This window comes from Panthera pardus, unplaced genomic scaffold, assembly GCF_024362965.1.
Source record: "Panthera pardus isolate Hobbes unplaced genomic scaffold, ASM2436296v1 HiC_scaffold_24, whole genome shotgun sequence".
Taxonomy (NCBI): Eukaryota; Metazoa; Chordata; class Mammalia; order Carnivora; family Felidae; genus Panthera; species Panthera pardus.
In genome coordinates this window covers 62,119,685-62,139,456 of record NW_026526810.1, presented here as the reverse complement: position 1 = coordinate 62,139,456, position 19,772 = coordinate 62,119,685, and the positions used below count along the sequence as shown (strand labels likewise).

General features: G+C 36.4%; 1 protein-coding gene across 4 annotated transcripts in view; it reads left to right on the top strand.

The window, feature by feature from the left end:
• Nucleotides 1–19,772, top strand: part of SLC12A6 (solute carrier family 12 member 6) — an 85,898-nt gene that overhangs the window by 4,636 nt on the left and 61,490 nt on the right. The window contains exon 1 of one of the 4 annotated variants that reach the window (XM_019435308.2): nt 16,011–16,287. The exons of the other annotated variants lie outside the window; for them this stretch is intronic. Within the exon in view, the coding sequence (XP_019290853.1) occupies nt 16,164–16,287 (124 nt within the window). The 5' untranslated portion in view covers nt 16,011–16,163. Of the gene's footprint in view, nt 1–16,010; nt 16,288–19,772 lie in introns of those variants that run through there. 4 annotated transcript variants of the gene reach the window in all.

Here is a 19,772-nt window from a genome sequence, read left to right as displayed (position 1 = left end):
TACAGAAGGAACTGTTGAGAGTGGATACCTCTGGTGGGTTATGAAAATAGGGTGGAAAATGGGAACTTTCCTTTACCTAAACAATTCAGAAGGGCATGTACAATTTTTTAGATTGAGGATGTTATCACTTTAATAATAAAAATTTTAAGAGGCATAGCATGTTAGGGAACCTCAGATGACCAAGAATTGAATTCTGAAGAAGAACAAGAATTGAATTCTGGTCAAACTCTATTTTAAAAAATGGGAGGGGAGTGCACCTGAGTGGCTCAGTCGGTTAAGCGTCAGACTTCAGCTCAGGTCATGATCTCATGGTTCTTGGGTTCAAGCCCCGCGTCAGACTCTGCTGACAGCTCAGAGCCTGGAGCCTGCTTCGGATTCTGTGTCTCCTCCTTTCTGCCCCTTCCCCATTCATGATCTGTCTTTCTCTCTCCCTCAAAAATAAATAAGCATTAAAATAAAAATGGGGAAACTAAGGCTTACAGAGATGGTTATTTGTAGATCAGAGTGGGAAAGCCAAGACTGAAAAGTTCAGGCCTCCTGACTTATATCCAGTGCTTATATCATTTTGTCTCTGTCATGATGAACATTATTTACATTTGCCTCGTAACTATTTTGTTATCTTAAACGATTGTTAAAATAATAATACCCAAAAAGGGCAAGGGACATATTTTTATATGTCTTACACAGGTTCTGATACATTTCACCCTTTTACAATTGAACAAATGCTCCCTGAGGCTCTGCTATGTATAAGGCACTCCAGTAGGAATTATAGGAAATATACATATGAGACAGTCTCTGCCTTTGGAGAGCTTATAGTTTAGTGGTGAAAATGACCAGAACACTTCATCCATTTCTTCACCAAACATTTACTGAACACTTCTTAGGAGTCAGGCCCTGTCCTGGGTGTTAAGGATGCAGGAGGACCAAGAAAAAGAATCCCAATAACTGTTATAAGGAAAGTTATGATCTAACAGAGAAAACAAACAAATGTTCCTATAAATTGTAATGCTGTGTGATAAATACAAAAATGAAGATACAGCAAAACACCAAAAAAAGAAAAATACAACAAATTTTAGAATAATACAATAGAAAAATTTAGCAAAGGAAAATGATGAACTGAGATAAAAATGGAGACATTTAGAGACTGGAGGTCCTGATGGAGTAAAGTTGTAGTGAAAGATGTAGAAGGATTAAAGACTGTGTTCAGAGAGTTGAATGTTGGAGTTAATTGTTTCAGAGGTGGGGCAGGTCCAGTGTTAAGATGATCTAATATGCAGCCTTGGGAGTGGGTTTCTGAAGTGGAGTAAAACTAAAATCCATTAAGTCAAGGAGCTCTAAATATACCAATTCCAAGGGTGACTGCCAACAAGTTTTATTGGGGGGCATTAGGTGGTAGAGATGCAAAAGTAATTTAGATAAGTCCCTCCTTCAAAGAGTCACCTTCTGTCTGAAACTTTCTCTGATTTACCCCCACCCCCAGATAAAATAGATAAGTTCTTTATGTCCCTGTATCCCTTATGCAGACTGTTACTATAATACCTATTTCACTTAATTTTGTTGATTTTGTATGTTATCTTTCTCACCTAGGCAGTAAAGTTCTTGGGACAGGAACACAAAGTTGTCTTTGTATCATCAGCATCTAGTATAGTGTGTGATGCCGCATATAATTTGCACTCAATAAAATACATATTGAGTTGAAGATCTTCTAAGCCAAAAAAAAAGATCTAGAAATAGGGACGCCTGGGTGGCCCAGTCAATTAAGCATCCAACTCTTGGTTTCAGCTCAGGTCATGATCTCGTGGGTTTGAGTCCCACATTGGACTCTGCACTGGCAGAGCCTACTTGGCATTCTCTTTCTCTCCCTCTCTCTCTGCCCCTCCCCCACTTGTGCTGTCTGTCTCTCTCCAAATAAATAAATAAACTTAAAAAAAAGGATAGAAATATAAACAAAAATTAAAAACATAGTATGGTAAAGGCAAATGAAATGTACCCACTAGAGCAGTGATGCTTCATCTGGTTGCATATTGGAATGATCTAGAGATCTTTTTAGAAAATACTTCTGCCCCTTTACCAGGGATTCTGATTTAATTGCATCAGTAGTTTTTAAAAGCTTTTCAGATGATTCTAATGTAAAGCCCACACTGAAGACCATAGCCCGGAAGAGAAGCGTGATTAATGCTGTGCATTTGAGAAGAACTTTCCCACCTGATTAGGACTTCACTGTGAGCAGATAGGCACAGCAGGCCTTTCCTTAAATATCAGGAGGTCTTATAGAGTAGAATATTTATCTGCCCATGGAGCCATTACACTACACACTTACGTTTAGTGTATTCAGCTGATCTAGGGTTACATCAGAATAATGATTGACTAAGCAACTTGGGAGAACTAGCTAGTTGTTTTTTTCTTCCCCCATAAGAACATACTTAAAAGTACCAAGTACTTTTCTGTACTTTTCCAAAAAACTTCTAAGTTTTTGCCCCAAACCAAAATAAGTGAATTACATTGTATTGCCAATCAATGACTATTACCCTTATTTTAAATATATTTTTCATATTATACTTGGCCCTTGAAAAACCCAGCGGTTAGGGGTACCAACCCTCATGCAATAGAAAATTTGAATCTAACTTTTGACTCCACCAGACTTTAACTGCTAATAGCCTACTGTTGACCAGAAGAAGCCTTACCAATAATATAAACAGTCAGTTAACCTTTTTTGTACATATTATAGACTGTATTCTTACAATCAAGTAAGCTAGAGAAAATAAAATGTTATTAAGAAAATCATAAGGGATAGAAAATGTCTTTACTATTCTGTATTATTTATAGAAAAAAATCCAAGTGTAAGTGGACACATGCAGTTCAAACCTGTGTTGTTCAAGGGTCAAGTGTATGTGGTTCTTGAATATTGTTCATTTTACTTTGGCACTCTGTGAGCTATGACATTGTAGAAGGTAGTAAGATGGATAGTTTCATAAAAATACATGGATTTGGTACCTTCTTAGCTCATCTGATATCATCCTCTGATTTTATATATATATGTATTTTTTAAGGGTTTCCAGTATTCTCTGAAACATTATGAACATTTTGGTCACAGACCACATCTGTTTTGGTCCACTTTTCCATACTCTACAGCCAATGATTAAACTTTATAATATGCTACTTTACACCACAGGAAGCAATCAGCCAAATCCAGAAGATGGGAAATTTTACTGAATAACCAGATTCTTCAAAAAATAAATGGCATGGGGTGGAGGAGGAATGATGGGAAGAGAGGGAAAGCTGATACAGACAAAAAGCAGACCAACCAAATGCAAGGTGTGGGCTTTATTTGGATCCTGATGTAAACAAGAGTAAAAGATACCTTTGGGGTAATCAGGGAAATGTGACAATGTACTTGGTATTAAATGATTTTAATGAATTATTGTGAATTTTCTTAGGTATATTTAAGACATTGTGGTAAAGTCCTTGTCTGTAAAGATACATATTGAAGTATCTACAAGTGAAATGAAATGTACTCCACCACCCAGCCCCCCCCCAAAAAAAGTTGAGAATATTGGCAAATGTTTATATTTTGAATTGGAGTAAAAAGTGCATGGGGATTCATTTTACTATTTTCTCTGCTTTTGTGTATATTTGAAAATATCTATAATAAAAACTTACAAAGGTTGAACTGTGTGTAAGAAAGCTGCTTTGATAGAAAGGACTTTCTTTTAGAGTCTGTCCTAGCATACTCTATGTTTTGACTCAGCAGTTGGTAAAGTGATGCTTCAACTTCGTGTCTTTTATTTTTGGTAATATCTTCTGTGTCCTCACTAATTCTTTTCTACCAAAGGCCTTATTCTTTGCCTGTCAGTGGCATATTTCTTGCTTCCAGATTCTCATAAACCTTGCTTTGATATTATCTCTACTGGAATGGAAAAGAAGGAAAAGGACACTCCTGGGCACCTTTAAAAGTTATACTTCCCATTTCAAGACTGTTAGAATAAGAGTAATGTTTCTAACGCTGACATTTAAGATAATTTTTAATGACCTATGCGGATGATGTCTTGCTATGAACTTTTGGATTGTAGCTGCCTCTCTTTTTGTCCCCTCTGCCTGCACTCTGAAATAGCAAGACCTTTGTGCAAATTCTTTTTTTTTTTAACTTTATTTATTTTGAGAGAGAGCAAGAGAGAGAGAGCAAAAGTGGGGGACAGGCAGACAAGAAAGGGAAAAGAGAATCCCAATCAGGCTTCGTGCTGTCAGTGTGGAGTCCTACACAGGGCCCAAACTCACAAACCATGAGATCATGACCTGAGCTGAAATCAAGAGTCAGACACTTAACTGACTGAGCCACTCAAGCGCCCCAACCTTTATGTAAATTGTAAAAAAGACAGCCCTTCCAGGCTTCACTAGAGAAGGACAAACTGGATTTCAACCCCCAACCCCTGCCCTTTTGGCGTGACACAGTCTGCACAGCAGCTGCACCTGGTGGGTTTGCTGAATCAGAATAATGCAAATTATATGTGTTTGAGTTCTTGGCGAGGTCTCTTGTTGTTGTTGTTTTCTTTTTATTTTTTGTAAAGAAAGGTGAAAGATTTATGTGATATGAAGAGAAACCAGAGTATGCTGATGGGTTTCTTAGCACATACGAAACTTTGGAGGGGTATATTGTAGGAATTATGAAAGCATTTTATTTTGTGAATGTATAAAACAGCGTGTTATTTTAATGAAGTTTTGTAAGTAAATAGGGAAATAAGAAGATTTTCCTCATTACGATCCTGTGATTAGTGCTTTGGTGTATTGTATAGAAGCCCAGCAATTATAAATGAAGGTGTGAGCACAAAACTGCAGAACATACAGCACACACACAAGCAGACACACAAGGCACCTTGCTTTAAATGCAGAAGTTCCATAGTTGATGAATAATAAATATTATTACCATATTTGCTCAGTTCTAAGGCATACACTTGTCATCTTTTTAACATTTCTGACATTTAGGTGCATTTTACTTTTGAAGAATTTTAAGCTACTGTTAAATCATTGGTGGAACTTAACAGTTAACAAAATTTCAGAATCAAGTCACTATTGTGAATAAATCAATCTGAAAGGCTGTCCACAATCTGAAATTTTGAAGTTACCTTTGGATGTCTACTGAAAAAATGTGAGGGCTGAAGCTTTTTTTTAGTCTTAAAATGGAAGTTTTTGTAGTTGAGAAGCCAGAGATAGAAAACAAAAAGTGTGTATAAGTAATTAAGAGATAAGAGGTGTGTTTGTGTTTGGGTTTTAATCCTAACTTTAGTTGTTGTATTTTTGTTTGTTTGTTTGTGTTTTTCACTTTAAAATTTCCCGTTCTTTTAGAACTGTGTTTCAGTCTCCAGTTTCTTTACTAAATTAGTCAGTGGCATCTTTGGCTTTGCATTTTTATTACTGCATTGCTCAGCCTTATGCTTTTCTAATGGTCTTGAGAAATCCATGCAAGATATTCAATTGGTAGCATTCCTCAGTTTTATGTTATTTCTTTTTTTATTTTAGAGAGAGCACGTGCAAGTGGGGCAGAGGGAGAGAGGGAGAAAGAATATCAAGTAGACTCCGACCTCAGCACAGTGCCCGATGCAGGGCTCGATCCCATGACCCTGGGATCATGACCCAAGCTGAAATCAAGAGTTGGACCCTCAATTAACTGGGCCACCCAAGCACCACAGCATTCCTCTTTTTACAGTCAGAACCATTTGGTTAATAGTTTTAATTTTTGCCCAAGTTGCACCTGAATTTCCTAATTTTTTCCATTTCACCAGACAAATCTACTTTTACTTAGGGGTAAAACTATTCCGTTTTTATACAGCTAGTTTAAAAACAAGAAAACAGTAAGTTTAAAAACTCTTATATTTTGGGGCACCTGGGTGGCTTAGTCAGTTTGAGTGTCCAACTCTTAATTTCTGCTCAAGTCATGATCTCACGGTTTGGGAGTTTGAGCCCTGCATCGATCAGCCTCTGCACTGGCAGTGCAGAGCCTGCTTGGGATTCAGTCTCTCTCTCTCTCTCTAAATTATTTAAAAATAAATAAATAAACTTAAAAAACTTTTTAAAACTCTTGTATAAATATGTACATTATCACTTTGAGGAGCTATGAGAAATTGAACCAAACTGAAATTTATCTTATTTGAGAACATTTTCATTTAACATCCAAGCTTTTATATATATATATATCCAGAAAGAATACTTACTTTCACAACTGGCTAGTTTACATCCTAAATTATTTTTAAAAAATTTTTTTAATTTTAAAAATGTTTTAGGGGCTCCCAGGTGGTTCAGTTGGTTCAGTATCAGACTCTTGATTTCATCTCAGGTCATGATCTCACAGTTGGTGAGATCAAGCCCTGCATCAGACCCTGCTTGGCATTCTCCCTCTCCCTTGTTCTCTGCCCATCCCCCACTTGGTCGTGCACACTCTCACACTCTGTATCTCAAAATAAACATTTTTTTTAAATAAAAATTTTGTTTCTTAGTTTTGCAGTGTACTCATTTCCAATAGAATTCTAAGAATTATTAGGAAATAGAAAACATTCTTCCCTATTAAATGAAAAATCGTGTTTTGATATTTTTCATTTAAAATGAAGTCATTTTCTTCAGAGCTATGATGGGATTTCTCATCCAGGAGAAAATTGAAACTGATAAGGTTAAGTAACCTGCCCAAGGTCATACAAGTAATAAATTGAAGATTAGTAACTTAAACCCAGGTGTGTGTGATTTTAGTATCAGTATCCCTGTTATTACACTTCCTCTACTAACATTAGTTGGCTGTATTGAAGCATTTAGTAAGCAGCAAAGGTAGAGTAGAAGAAGTATGAAAGAAATAGAATTTTTATGTTCAGTGTACATTTTTGCAGTTTTTTGTCTGGATTGGGGACATGAAAGGAAATAGGGGTTTTTGTTTTTTCAAAAGAAGGTAGTAAAATGACATGTTTCCTGAGTAATTTTAAGGTTCTGTGTTCCTAAAAGGAAATCTGGCCTAAAAGTATGTATTTTTTTTTTTAAGATTTTATTTTTAAGTAATCTCTACACCCAACATGGGGCTCAAACCTATAGCCCTGAGATCAAGAGTCACATGTTCTACCACCTGAGCCAGCCAGGTGTCCTTATTTCAGTGTCTTTTAAATAAATGGCTTGCAAATACCCAGGGCAATTTGGTAGTGCTGAATTATACAGTTATTAGGCATGTTAGTTCATCTTCCTGAAAGTTAATATTCGTATTTCTAGTTTCAGTAGATCTACTTGTTTTTTGGTTTTGGTTTTGGTTTTTAGTAATCTCTACCCCCAACGTGGGGCTAGATCACAGCCCTGAAATTGGTAATCACATGTTCTACCAACTGAGCCACCCAGGCACCTCGTGGTATATCTATTTTAAAATGGAGTTTTGGGGGTGCTTGGGTGGCTCAGTCAGTTGAGCATCCAACTCCTGATTTTGGCTCAGGTCATGGTCCCAGGATTATGGGATGGAGCCCTGCATCAGACTCCGTGCTGAACGTGGAGTCTGCTTGAGATTCTCCCTCTCTCTCCACCCACCCACCCCCCCCACCCCCCGTCTTCTGCCCCTCTCTCCCACTTGTGCATACGCGCTTTCTCTCTCTCATGGGAGTTTTGTTGGAAGGAAGGAAGCAGTAACTTCTTTAAAAACAAAAACTTGTTCTCTGAGGTGAAATTAACAATAAAATTTTGTTTTGAATTGTATTTTCATTTTTCTTTATATTTTTAGAAATATGTCTTAAGTTTTGACAATATGTTGCAGTTTCATTTTCTATGCACTGTTCGTAGTGTTGACTAGAAACCTATCTAGCAATTATTTCATAATATAGAATGGAATGTCCTACATCAGAAATGAAATTCTGAGTGAGTTACTGAGTGGTCTATGTTCATAGTGCCAGTGCTACGTTTTTGGTTGGTGATTCGTGGGTCTTACAGTATCTAGGCTATAATCACATTAGACTAATGAAAGAGATGGGCAGCCTTATACAGGGAGTTGTAATATCGTGAAGAAGGAAACAGTGGAAGCTGAGGACTCTTGGGTACGCAAAGGCTTTTGATAATGCCTTCTTTAATATCAGCCAAAATGGGTGATGTAGCTGTCAAATTGGCCAGCCATCAACTATCCTCCTACTTCGTTCTTTTCTTTAGTGAAGATTCACACCTGTAGGTCCTTGAAGAAGTAACTGGGCAAGGTAGTAGTGCGTTGTGCCCTCAAGGTTCTATGTTTACACTATATTGTACTTACAGAACTGGTCTGATGTTGCCTTTTATTATATAGTGAGGTAGATAACATGATTGTGAGCTCCTTGAGGGCAGGAACAGTGTCTTGTTCTCCATTGTATTCCTATTTCCTGGCACATAATGGTCACTCAAATATGTATTGAATAATGCATGGTTTCTTCAGCTTCAGTAAAGCATGAGATTTTCCTGACATTTTGATTTGGAGAAGTCTCTGTCTTTCTTACAATGCAATATTATGAATCCATCAGAAAATAATGTCTGAGGTATTTATTATCTTTCGGTTGTTAGCCCCAACATATGTTATATATTAATCACTGATGCCATTTAATAAAAACCCATTTTCATAGACAATTTTATGTAATTCTGAGATTTAGGGGTTTTAAGTTCTTACTATCCATTGTAGGTGGTCTTCACCAGAGTAATTGATTAACTCTATCATTCTTTCTGTACTTGTCTACATAAGGCAATATTTAGAATTTGGGATCATTTCAGTATTTTAAACCACTATTTCCAGTGTCTGAAGAGGAAAGAGGGTTTGCTGATATATTAAGGAAAAATGTATATATATATTTTCTACTTAAGAATGAGAGTCTGTATACTTTTCCAGCTATAGCTCTAAATTTAAGTAGTGAACTGCCAGTAAAATGTTTACAGTATTCTGTAACACAGCCATGGAGTGTAGTATGTAAATGGTGCTGGTCCATCAGCTGTCTACCTAACCTGTGTGAGGAGGTAAGTTCAGAAATTGAAAGTTTTAAAAAACTTGCTTAGCAGTTTGATAGAGCAATTTTATCTCAAATCTAATACTAAAAATTAGAACTTGTGTTTTGTATATTTTTCTAGTAATTCATAAGATTTTTAGCCCTCAATGAATTCTGAATATAAAGAAAAATATTCCTTTACCAGCAATCATTTGCAAAGCACTGTTCTTTTGAATGTTTGCCTAACCTTCTGAATGATACCTCATGAGGTAGTGTTTCCCTACCAGTGGCCCTTTAAAGCCTGAGTAACTGAATGGGGTCATGGAGTAGGTTAGTCCTTTATGCAAGTCTGATATTTTCCTTAAGAATGCCTGCTCTAACACATGACCTCTTTCTTTTCTTAATATTTGAAGGTAAGTTAAAATTTTTGGAAATTCTGTGCTTTTTTAGAAGTTCTGTAATTCAGACATTTTAATGAAATCCTATAATTCAGATCTTTTTCCTGTCAAACAACATCTCTTAATAAGATGAATTTATTGTTAGAAAGATTTATAGAATGAAGAGTATGAAGGGTTTACTTCTATGTAAACTTCATGAAGAATTTACGAGGATAAAACATAATTAACCTTTGTTGCTCAAAGTTCATCATAAATTTACCTTAATCAAGAAAATTAAAGCATAATGCCATTTTCTATTTATATTTAGTTGCTGGCTGGCAGTTACAACGATTTGATGAGAATGTCTATCCTAAATATTTTGAAGTAACAACTTACTACATTAGAAGCAACTGCTTGGGGGGAAAAAAGCAACTACTTGGAAGTAGATTCCACTTTCTTTACTATTTGTTGTAAAAACACCATTTGTAATAAAACAAATGCTGTAAGCACAAAACTGTCAATTGGTTACAATTTTAAAGGCTCTCTCAAGTGTGGCTGGATCTCAATAGTAGATAAAGCACTCTGAATGGTATCTTCAAACTACAAGAGTTTAGGAGAGATTCATAAGATTTGAAGCTGTTTTCCAAATCAGAATCCTCTTTTCTTTCCACACCATCCCCATCAAATGTGTGTGTGTGTGTGTGTGTGTGTGTGTGTGTGTGTGTGTCTATGTGTCTGTGAAAGAATTCTGTAAAAAGGTGTAGACAGATGAGTTAAGTCTACATTGTGTGTGTCATGGGAGCTATTGTTCTATTTTATATTTTTCCAGCTTTTTAATAGGATGCTGGTACCTTTGATCAAGCTCTAGTTGCATTTTTAAGTTTTTTGAAAGAATACTATTTAATATGTTACTAAATCCTTAACATCATATCTAAAAACTGCTCTCAGGAATGGACAGAATGACATTTGGTAAAACTCATGTATTCAAAATGTATGTGGCTTTTTAATTCCAGGGATTTTGCTTGCTGCTTCCTTATAGAAGTTTTCTTGCGTCATGAATTCATGTTTAGCATGCATTACTAGATTCTTAAGAATCACTTCAGCAGGATGTAGTGTGGTTCTAGGTTATTTGTGAGTGGCTTTTGTACAATACAGTTCTCAGGTTCTGAGAATGAAGAGGAAATGCATATATGATTTGCTCTAAAATTGAGTGATGTAGTATAACAGTATAGTACAACCTGGAAGAGAATCCTTATGTTGAAAATAATTTCCCACTTACTTTCCCTTAATTGTTCAAGTCTTTTCACTAAATCTAATTTGTCTTTGTTTTTTTAATAAATGGGTTGAATAAAACAAAATGCTGGTTGTCATGAGTTGTTAGCTCTGATTAAAAATAAGTAATTGGATAGTGTAGAACAGTAAATTGTACTTCCAAAATATTACCCATGGTAGATCCATTCTTCTAAAGAATGGGCATGCTTTTAAAAAAAAAAAACATAATGTCACAAAAAAGTTTTACTGAAACTAGTAATATAAATAATGTATAATATTTGGCCTAATGTACAAAGCACTATGGGAGTAATGCCATTATAAATGTGCTTTTGCCCTAGCCTGGGCTTATGTCTTACTACTAAAAAATACCATAGGGGCGCCTGGGTGGCTCAGTTGGTTAAGCTTCCAACTCTCTGTTTCGGCTCAGGTCATGATCTCGAAGTTTCGTGGTTCAAGCCCACGTCAGGCTCTGTGCTCACGGTGCAGAGTCTGCTTGGGATTCTCTCTCTTCTCCCTCTCTCTCTGCTCCTCCCCTGCTCATGATGTCTCTATCTCTAAAGAAATAAACTTAAAAAAAAAAAAAAGATTTGAAAAAAACTATAGTTTTTTTTAAATGTAAAACTAAATATTTCAAACCTGTATGATTCATTTCAAACAGCATTCAACACTATAAAATCAAAGTACAGGACTAGCATTTATGTAACTGCTTAAATTTTACGTGAAATGGAATTTGACCCATAAGTGCTTTGCTTTATACTCACACCTAAAGATCTTTATAAAGATTTCAGTGAACTTCAATTCATTGTATTTTTTCCAACATTTTATTAAGAAAATTTTCAAACATACAGAAAAATTGTAAGATTTTTGGTAAACAACCATCTTTATCCTCCAGATGCTACAATTAACATTATGCTCTATTTGTTTTACCACATATTTATCCCTTCCATTGGATCCATCTATTTTTAAAGCATTTCAAATTAAGTTGCGGGCATCAGTTATGCTTCAACTCTAAACACTTTTGTATGCATATGATTAATATGTAATATATAACTTAAAATGTTTTTGAGATTCATCCATGTTGTTGAATGTATCAGTAGTTTGTTCCTGGTTATTGTTGAGTAATACTCTTTTGTATGAATATACTACAGGTTGTTTATCTTATTGATGGATAACTTGTCTGTTTCCTATTTGGGCTGTTATGAATAAAGGTTTATAAACATACTTGTTTGAAATTTGTAAAAGTGGCACCTGGGTGTCTCAGTTGGTTGAGCATCTGTCCAACCCTTGATTTCAACTTAGGTCATGATCCCAAGGTTATGGAATTGAGCCCTGTGGTCGTGGAGCCTGCTTAAAATTCATTCTCTCTCTCTCTCTCTCTCTCTCTCCCCCTCTCTCTCTTCCCCTCTCCCTCTGCCCCTCTTCCTTGCTCTTTCTCTCTCTCTCTTTCTCTCAAATGAAAAAAAAAAGACAAAATTTATAAAAAGCTGCCAAACCTTTTTCCAAAGTGGTTGTATTATTTTATATTCCCACCAACATTTGCTCTACATCCTTGCCAACAGTTTTAATGGTGATTTTAATTTGCATTTCCTGAAAGCCAATGATGTTGAACACTTTTTCCAGTGCTTATTAGCCATTTATATAACTTCCTTTGTGAATTGTCTATTTAAATCTTTTTTTTATTTTGTATTGAGTTTTTTTTCTTATTGAGTTGTAGAGGATTTTTATATATTTAAGATATAAGTCCTTTGTCAAGTACATGTTTTATGAATATTTTCTCCCAGTCTCTGACTTATATGTTTATTTTCATAATGGTGTCAGTTGTTTGTATTTTTTCCAGTGTTTTATTATGAAAATTTTCAAACATACAGAAAGTTGGAAGGCTTTTATATAAGTGAACACCTTTACACCCACCACTCAGAATCTATCATTAACATTTTATTGTACTTTTCCTAACACCTATTTATCCATCTATCTTATTGCATTTCATGGTAAATTGCAGATATCAGCTCACCTCTCCCAGATACTTCAAAATGCATATTATTAGAATTCAGTATTTGTTTGTAGCTTTTTTAAAAATACACTTATTGATTGATTGATTGATTGAGAGAGAGAGAGAGAGAGAGCAGGGGAGGGGCAGAGAGAGAGGAAGAGAGAGTCCCAAGCAGGCTCAGCACTGTCATCACAGAGTCTGATGTGGGGCTTGATCTCATGATCTGGAGCTTATGACCTGAACTGAAATCAGGAGTCGGCCACTTAACCAACTGAGCCACCCAGGCACCCCTGTAGCTTTTTTTTTTTTTTTAGGTGAAGTTTTCATACAATGAATAACACTAATTTTAAGTGAACATCAGCTTTTGATGAATGCATACACCTATGGAATCCTAACTTCTAACAAGATGTAGAATATTACTATCACTCTGGGAAGTTTTCCTGTGTCCCCCTTCCCCCAGAGGCAGCCCTTGTCCTGGTTTGTTTTTGCACCATAGATTAGTTTTGCCTGTTGTAAAACCTCATATAGTGGGTTCATATATTGTGCACTCTTTTTTTAAAAAAAAATTTTTTTTTAACGTTTATTTATTTTTGAGACAGAGAGAGACACAGCATGAACGGGGGAGGGGCAGAGAGAGAGAGGGAGACGCAGAATCGGAAGCAAGCTCCAGGCTCTGAGCCATCAGCCCAGAGCCCGACGCGGGGCTCGAACTCGCGGACCGTGAGATCGTGACCTGAGCTGAAGTCGGACGCTTAACCGACTGAGCCACTCAGGCGCCCCTATTGTGCACTCTTAAGGCTACTTTTATGTAGCGTGATGTTTTGATATACATTCAGATTGTTGCTTGTATCACTGAGTCATTCCTTTTTTTATCTGAATAGTAATCTTTTGTATGAATACATCATAGTTGGTTTACCCATTCTGCTATGGATATACATCTGGGTTGTTTCCAGTTTTTGGTTATTGTTAATAAGCTGTTATGAATATTCTTGGACAAGTCTTTTTGTGGGAATATGTTTTCATTTTGGGAGGATAAATACCTAGAAGTGCAATTGCTGAGTTATAGGGGAGAGTACTAGACTTTTCCCTAAATTGGGTGAACCAATTTACGCCAATATATAAAAGTATCTTTTGTTTAACATTCTCACCAGATTTGGTGTTTCCAGTCTTACCAGTTTTAGCCATTAGTGTGGATATGCAGTGGTACTTCACTGTGGTAGTTTATTGATGTTTTTATCTTATTTATTTTTTAAGTAGTCACTATGCCCAATGGGGGACTCCAAATTACAGCCCCAAGATCAAGAGTTACAGGCTCTTCCAACTAAACCAGCCAGGTGCCTCCATTGTGGTAGTTTATTGTATGTTAAATAGCGTTTTCTTATATCCTACCTTCCCTATCTAATCACTGTCTACACAGCACTGCCCTCAGCTTTACCAGAACTGCACCCCCTCCCCAGCTTTTTCTGTATTACTTTAACTTTGCCTTCAATTTTTTTTGCCATTGCACTTTTATCTATAGGCCACTCTAGGAGAGAACTATTTTAAAATTGCTGAGCACTGTGGTATCAAATCATCGAGTTTGGTAAATAAATACGCCTATCATAGGTCAACAGGAATGTTTTGCCTTCCTACTTGTTTGGTTTGCAGATATTTTTAGAGGGGAGAGGTGACAGGATAATATTTTTACATAGACTTATATGCACAAGCTGTACACAGATGTATAACACAAGTCAATGTTCTTATCCATCAACTGTAGATTAGCCCTAGTTCAACTCTCTTTTTATAATAAATATGAAAGGCAAGATCCTATTGGAAATATCCAGTGGCACTGAAGAATTTGGAACCCAGAATCTACTATTGAAATTTTTGACAATTTGGTAGTTAAGTTCCTTTGAATAAATTAGTAGAGTAGCTTCCTGAGTTGTAAGTACGGGAAAATCACCCAAGGCACTACCACACTTAATTTTCTTTCAAAAATAAAATAGTTACGAAGACTTCTTAGGTGATAAACTTTTTTTTCCCCCATATAGTAGTAACTTGCAATCTTGGCTGCTTGTTTGAACCATCTGAGAGTGAGAAATAGGGGAGCTTTTAAAATCCTTATTGCCCAGGCTCTACTCCAGAGCAATTAAATTACAGTATCTGGGATAGGACCCAGGCATCAGTATTTTGTAAATTTCCGCAGGTGATTCCAGTGTGCAGCTAAGATTACAAATCAGTGCTACATGGGAACCCATGAAATAAAATTTAGGGGCGTGTGTGTGAGTTTTCTTTCTGTGAAACTTCTATGTTGCTTACTAACAAGGGTATTACAGGTTTTTAGGTTGGGCTTTGCTGTTTACAAACTCTGTGACTTTGGGCAAGTTGCTTAGCCTAATGTTTCTGTGATGATTAAATGAAATCATAATGAAAAGTTTTTAGTGCAATGCAGAGTACAAAGTAGATCTTTAACAACTATTGGTTTCCTTTTCTTTTAGAAATGGTATAGGAATAAATGAGGATTATAAACTATCATTCCTTCTTTGTTAAATTTAGTGCAGCCTTATATGTCAGGTGTTACTAACAACAAAGCCCTTATATTCTATCATCAACATAGAAGTTACCACAGGGCTCAATGTACTGAAGTCCCTTATCAGTGCAGAGATCGACCTCATACTCTATAGTTAAAGCCATCAACTGAGCACTGGACACAGTTATCTGATAAAATATACCAAGATTTAAATATGTTACATGTGTTGAAGGAACCATACACCACCTAATCAGAGGGATTATCTTGAATTTTTTTTCTTTAAAACACGATGTTTAAACTCTGTACAAAAAAAAAGTCTGAACTCTTTAAAAATATTTTGCTCTTTTAAACAAACTTGGACTTCGGGGAATATTAATGTCTTTTCTTGGAAGTTGTGGTATACACTACAGTATCTACAACTATGCCTTGTATAAAATATGTAGGCATTCATTGAATACTTGCTGAATGAGTGTTCTCATCGGAACCATAAGAAATTACTATTTTTCATATGCTTTGAAATAAAGCAACAACAGAAGCTTACAAATAGTTTGTTTCATTTCCTAAATTTATGTGGTGCCAGTTTCTCTTTAAAGAGGAAAGTTTGTACAATGAACTGTTCCCTAATCTTTCTCGTGTGAAATGTGAGGGCAGAGGTTGAGATCACGACGTGCACATAGGGATGGAAATAACTTAAGTGAAGGGAACGAGCGGGTGAGCACACAGGGGGCGGCAGGTCATGAATTCTGCCCACTCGCAGCTTTTGGCAGCTCTGGAAAGGCGGCCTAAGAAGTTCTTGGGATTCTTGAGCTTAACAACCATAAGCAAGGGGTGGAGTGCCTAATCCTTTCGAGTGAATGATAAACACTGTGGAAGGCGTGTCTTCCAGCGTTCCACTCCCTTGGGGCTGTAGGTCACGTGAGCAGAAAGTACTTCCCTCTTCCCAGCCTTCGTCTCCCGTAGGCAGTGATTTGAGTGCGAAAGGGGCACAGTAAGGAAGAGGTAGGTAAGGAAAGTAGAGTGGAGGGCAGTGTAACTACAGAAGGAGCACGGGATTTCTACGTGTAACAATGCCACACTTTACCGTGACTAAGGTGGAGGACCCAGAGGAGGGGGCAGCAGCTTCGGTCTCCCAAGAGGGGGCGACCAGCTTAGCAGAAATAAAAGCCCTGATTCAGCATTCAGATGAACTAGGTGAGTACTCAACTTGGGAGCTTCTGGAACCTGTGGGGTCTTTCATGAAAGAAATGGTGACTAAAATACTAAAAATATCTCCTTAAGGATGGAGGGAAAGTATTGTGGTTAAGGTGTTTTTCAGTCAGCTGTTTCACTCCTTTGTGTATCTGATAACTTCTCTTTTTTTCCCATTCTGGTTTATTTTCCCCACAATGAGTTCTGTGTTCATTACCTACAGGTGAAATTGAATCGGTGGCAGTGTATGAGAAGAGTTTTCAAGCAAAAAGAAAGGCACAGTAAAAGTTAATTATGCCAAATTTAAATTTTACCTTTTGCTGAGTTTAAAATATATCTGGAAAAGCACATAAGGGGGGAAAGCATGGCTCAGTAGTTTTGTACAGTGGACTCTGCACTTGTGCCTTCTCAGATTATCCAGTATTTTGCCTCAGTTTACCAGTTAAACATTAATTCAGTAGCAAATGGTCTAAGAATTCTTTAATAAAAGAAGTACAGTAGGTCATTATGGTGACTAGCATAACATCAGGTTTAGTAAATTTGATGAATGTCATTATCCCTATTATTTTCTCTAAATGGTAACAGTTAGAATTGCTGGCGGGATTGTGGTTTTGAATTTTTAAACATGCAATTAAAATGTTAGTTAATACTATATTAAAGATAGAAGTAGTTTGAAGCCCTTTATTTTTTTAAGTCTATAAATTTCACAAATTGTCAAAAAAAAACCCTTCTCTAATATATGAATAAAGGCTAAGGGAATAAATAATCTCTCAAAATTCCATGAATCTAATTTTTCCTATAGCAAGTAAGACATCATAATTCCTTTCTGTAAACTGTTTACTGTCTTCTGTCTTACCACGCCTGTATGAATTTTTAAGAATCTCTAACGTAAAAACAAAGGACTACGAAAAACATTCTTCTTGTTTATTTTTTCCTTTTAGTGAGAAAATTTACTTGGGGGAGATACGATTTTATGGAAACTGCCAGGTTGTTTTCATTTTGCTGAATAGTCAAGGGTGGTAAATTGAAAGTAAGTTTAGCCTACTTTGAACTTGATTCTCCGCAACTTTAGCTCAAAGAAGTTAGGTTTTCTTCCCTGGATTGTGTGTGTTTGAAGTTACACTTTCTTAGTTGTTTACGTTTGCTGCCGTCAGATTTTAATCCCTTTAGGCTTTTGGCTTTGCTTTTGTCTTAATTAATTTCACAAGATGTAAACAAGTGAAGTCTATCTGTACCTCATTTGACTTCTCATTGTTTTTTATTTCCTTTCTTCACCACCTCTATTATTTCATCCTTACTGGTCCCATCATGTTTGGTGAAATCTGCTTTCCTCGGATTACAGCAGCGTTGAAATCATTTAAACTATTAGCAACCACCTAGAAGAGCTGTAAAAATTTTGATAGCAGCCAACTTTGTAATAAAATGACATTGATAGGTTTAATTTATGTTTTTCATAGTTATTGCTTTGGGCAAAGAAGTTACAGATATAATCTAACTTGAATTTAATAAGGCTTTTTATTTTGGCGTTTTCCATGACAGCCCGAAAGTGTCCACTTGAATGAACTATTGTTTGGTAAGTGAACAACTGATGGGAATATATTACCTAAACTGTATTTTCTTTATTGTAGGGTTAAATTAGAGGGGAAGGAGGGAAACATATGGGAAAAACTTAATTAGAAGGGTTTTTTTGTTTTGGGTTTTGTTTTGTTTTTGGATTCTAACATTCTTGATGATAGATGGTGTTTTGGGAGCAGTTGCTTGAAATGTAGTAAGTTTTAGCCCCTTGGTCTTCTGAGTTAAGTCTCTTAAATTGATTGTGGTTTTGTGGCAAGCTAACACTAGCCAATTGTATAACCAGTCACTTTTTTAATGTTTTTCTGTCTGTATCTGTGAGGAGAGAAAAATACGTAGTTTCATATAAATGGAACATATTTAGAAAGCAAATCATTCTTTACGATGTGTTTTTTCAGAGGTGAGATTTATTTGAACTAGGCATATAATTTGAGATAAAATAGAAATATGAGTATAGATATAATCTAAACTAATTCTAAGAAATACATTAATCCTTGGCATGCTGGCTACCAATCTAGTAGAACCTGCTTAATTTTGTTTTGTTTTTTTTTTTAATTTTTGTTTTTTAAGGTTTATTTATTTTTGAGAGAAAGAGAGTGGGAGCAGGACAGGGAGGCACAGAATCCGAAGCAGGCTCCAGGCTCTGAGCTGTCAGCACTGAGCCCAATGCGGGGTTCAAACTCATGAGCCGTGAGATCATGACCTGAGCTGATGTCACCTAAGCCACCCAGGCGCCGCTGCTTAATTGGTTTTGAAAGGAAAAGCAGAAACTCAGACTTTCCCAACTAACATCTTTCTTGACTGCTTTCCTCTTTCCCTATCCAGTTTAGGTGCCCCATCCTATGTTTTCTCAGCAACCTGTCCATAGGAATTGTATGAACCATCCGTATTACAATCCATATTACAATCACCTGTTACACTTGTCTCTCTTCCCCCAGTAGGCTAACTGTAGTTCTTGAGGATAGAGACTTTGTCAGACATTTTTATATCTCCGGATCCAGGTGAATTGCACACAAGAGCCTATTGAGTGAATAGACCTTTTTCCTGCCTTTTTAATTCACTAAACACCTGTTCAGTGCAAATATCATGCCAGGTGTTTTACCTTCTTTTTAAGGCTACAAATGCCTTAAGATCCCCACCAAAGGCAGCAGAATGGCTTTGGAGCCAGAGACCTGGCTTTGAATCCCAGTCCTACTAATTATTACTAATTAAAAGTAGTGATAATTTGTATTAATTATTACTTGAGTGACTTTTGGGCAAGTTATTTAACTTCTCAAAGCCTTACTTTGCTCTTTGATAAAACAAAAGGATATAGTAGGAATAACAGTACCTACTTTACATGGTGGTTGTGAATTACATGGGAAAATGAATATAAAGCGCTTACTCCATGAGTGACACAGCATTCAAAAATAAGAGCCATCTTTTACTTACTGTGATTTAGTCGTTTAATAAGAGCAAAAAGAAACAGCTTTGGGTACCAGATGGGGAGAATAATAATACTGCCTACAGGGGACCCTAGATGGGTATCTCAGAGGATGAGAACACCACTGATTCTTGAAGGGAGATCTAGAGAAGATTACAAGAGTAAAACAATAGCAGGTATGAGAGGAAGGTAGAGAGCCTGTGCAAAACAAAAGTTTAAGGCAGTTAGCACATTGGACATAAGGTGAAGAGGGCTAAGAGATGAGACTACTTAATGAAGGATTATCAGTTTCATCTTCTCCTCACTCTGTGGGAATAGTGGGTGTTAATGCCTTTTTAGAGCTACACCAGGCTGTCTGTGGACAGTAAGTACTTGCCTCGAGCAACATGGGAGTAGTAGCAGAGGCAGTATTCAAACTTGTAAATTTTATGTGCTAGTTTTTTAAGAGTAAGTTACTTTATATCTTCATGTTCATGTGTCCACAGGATTTCAT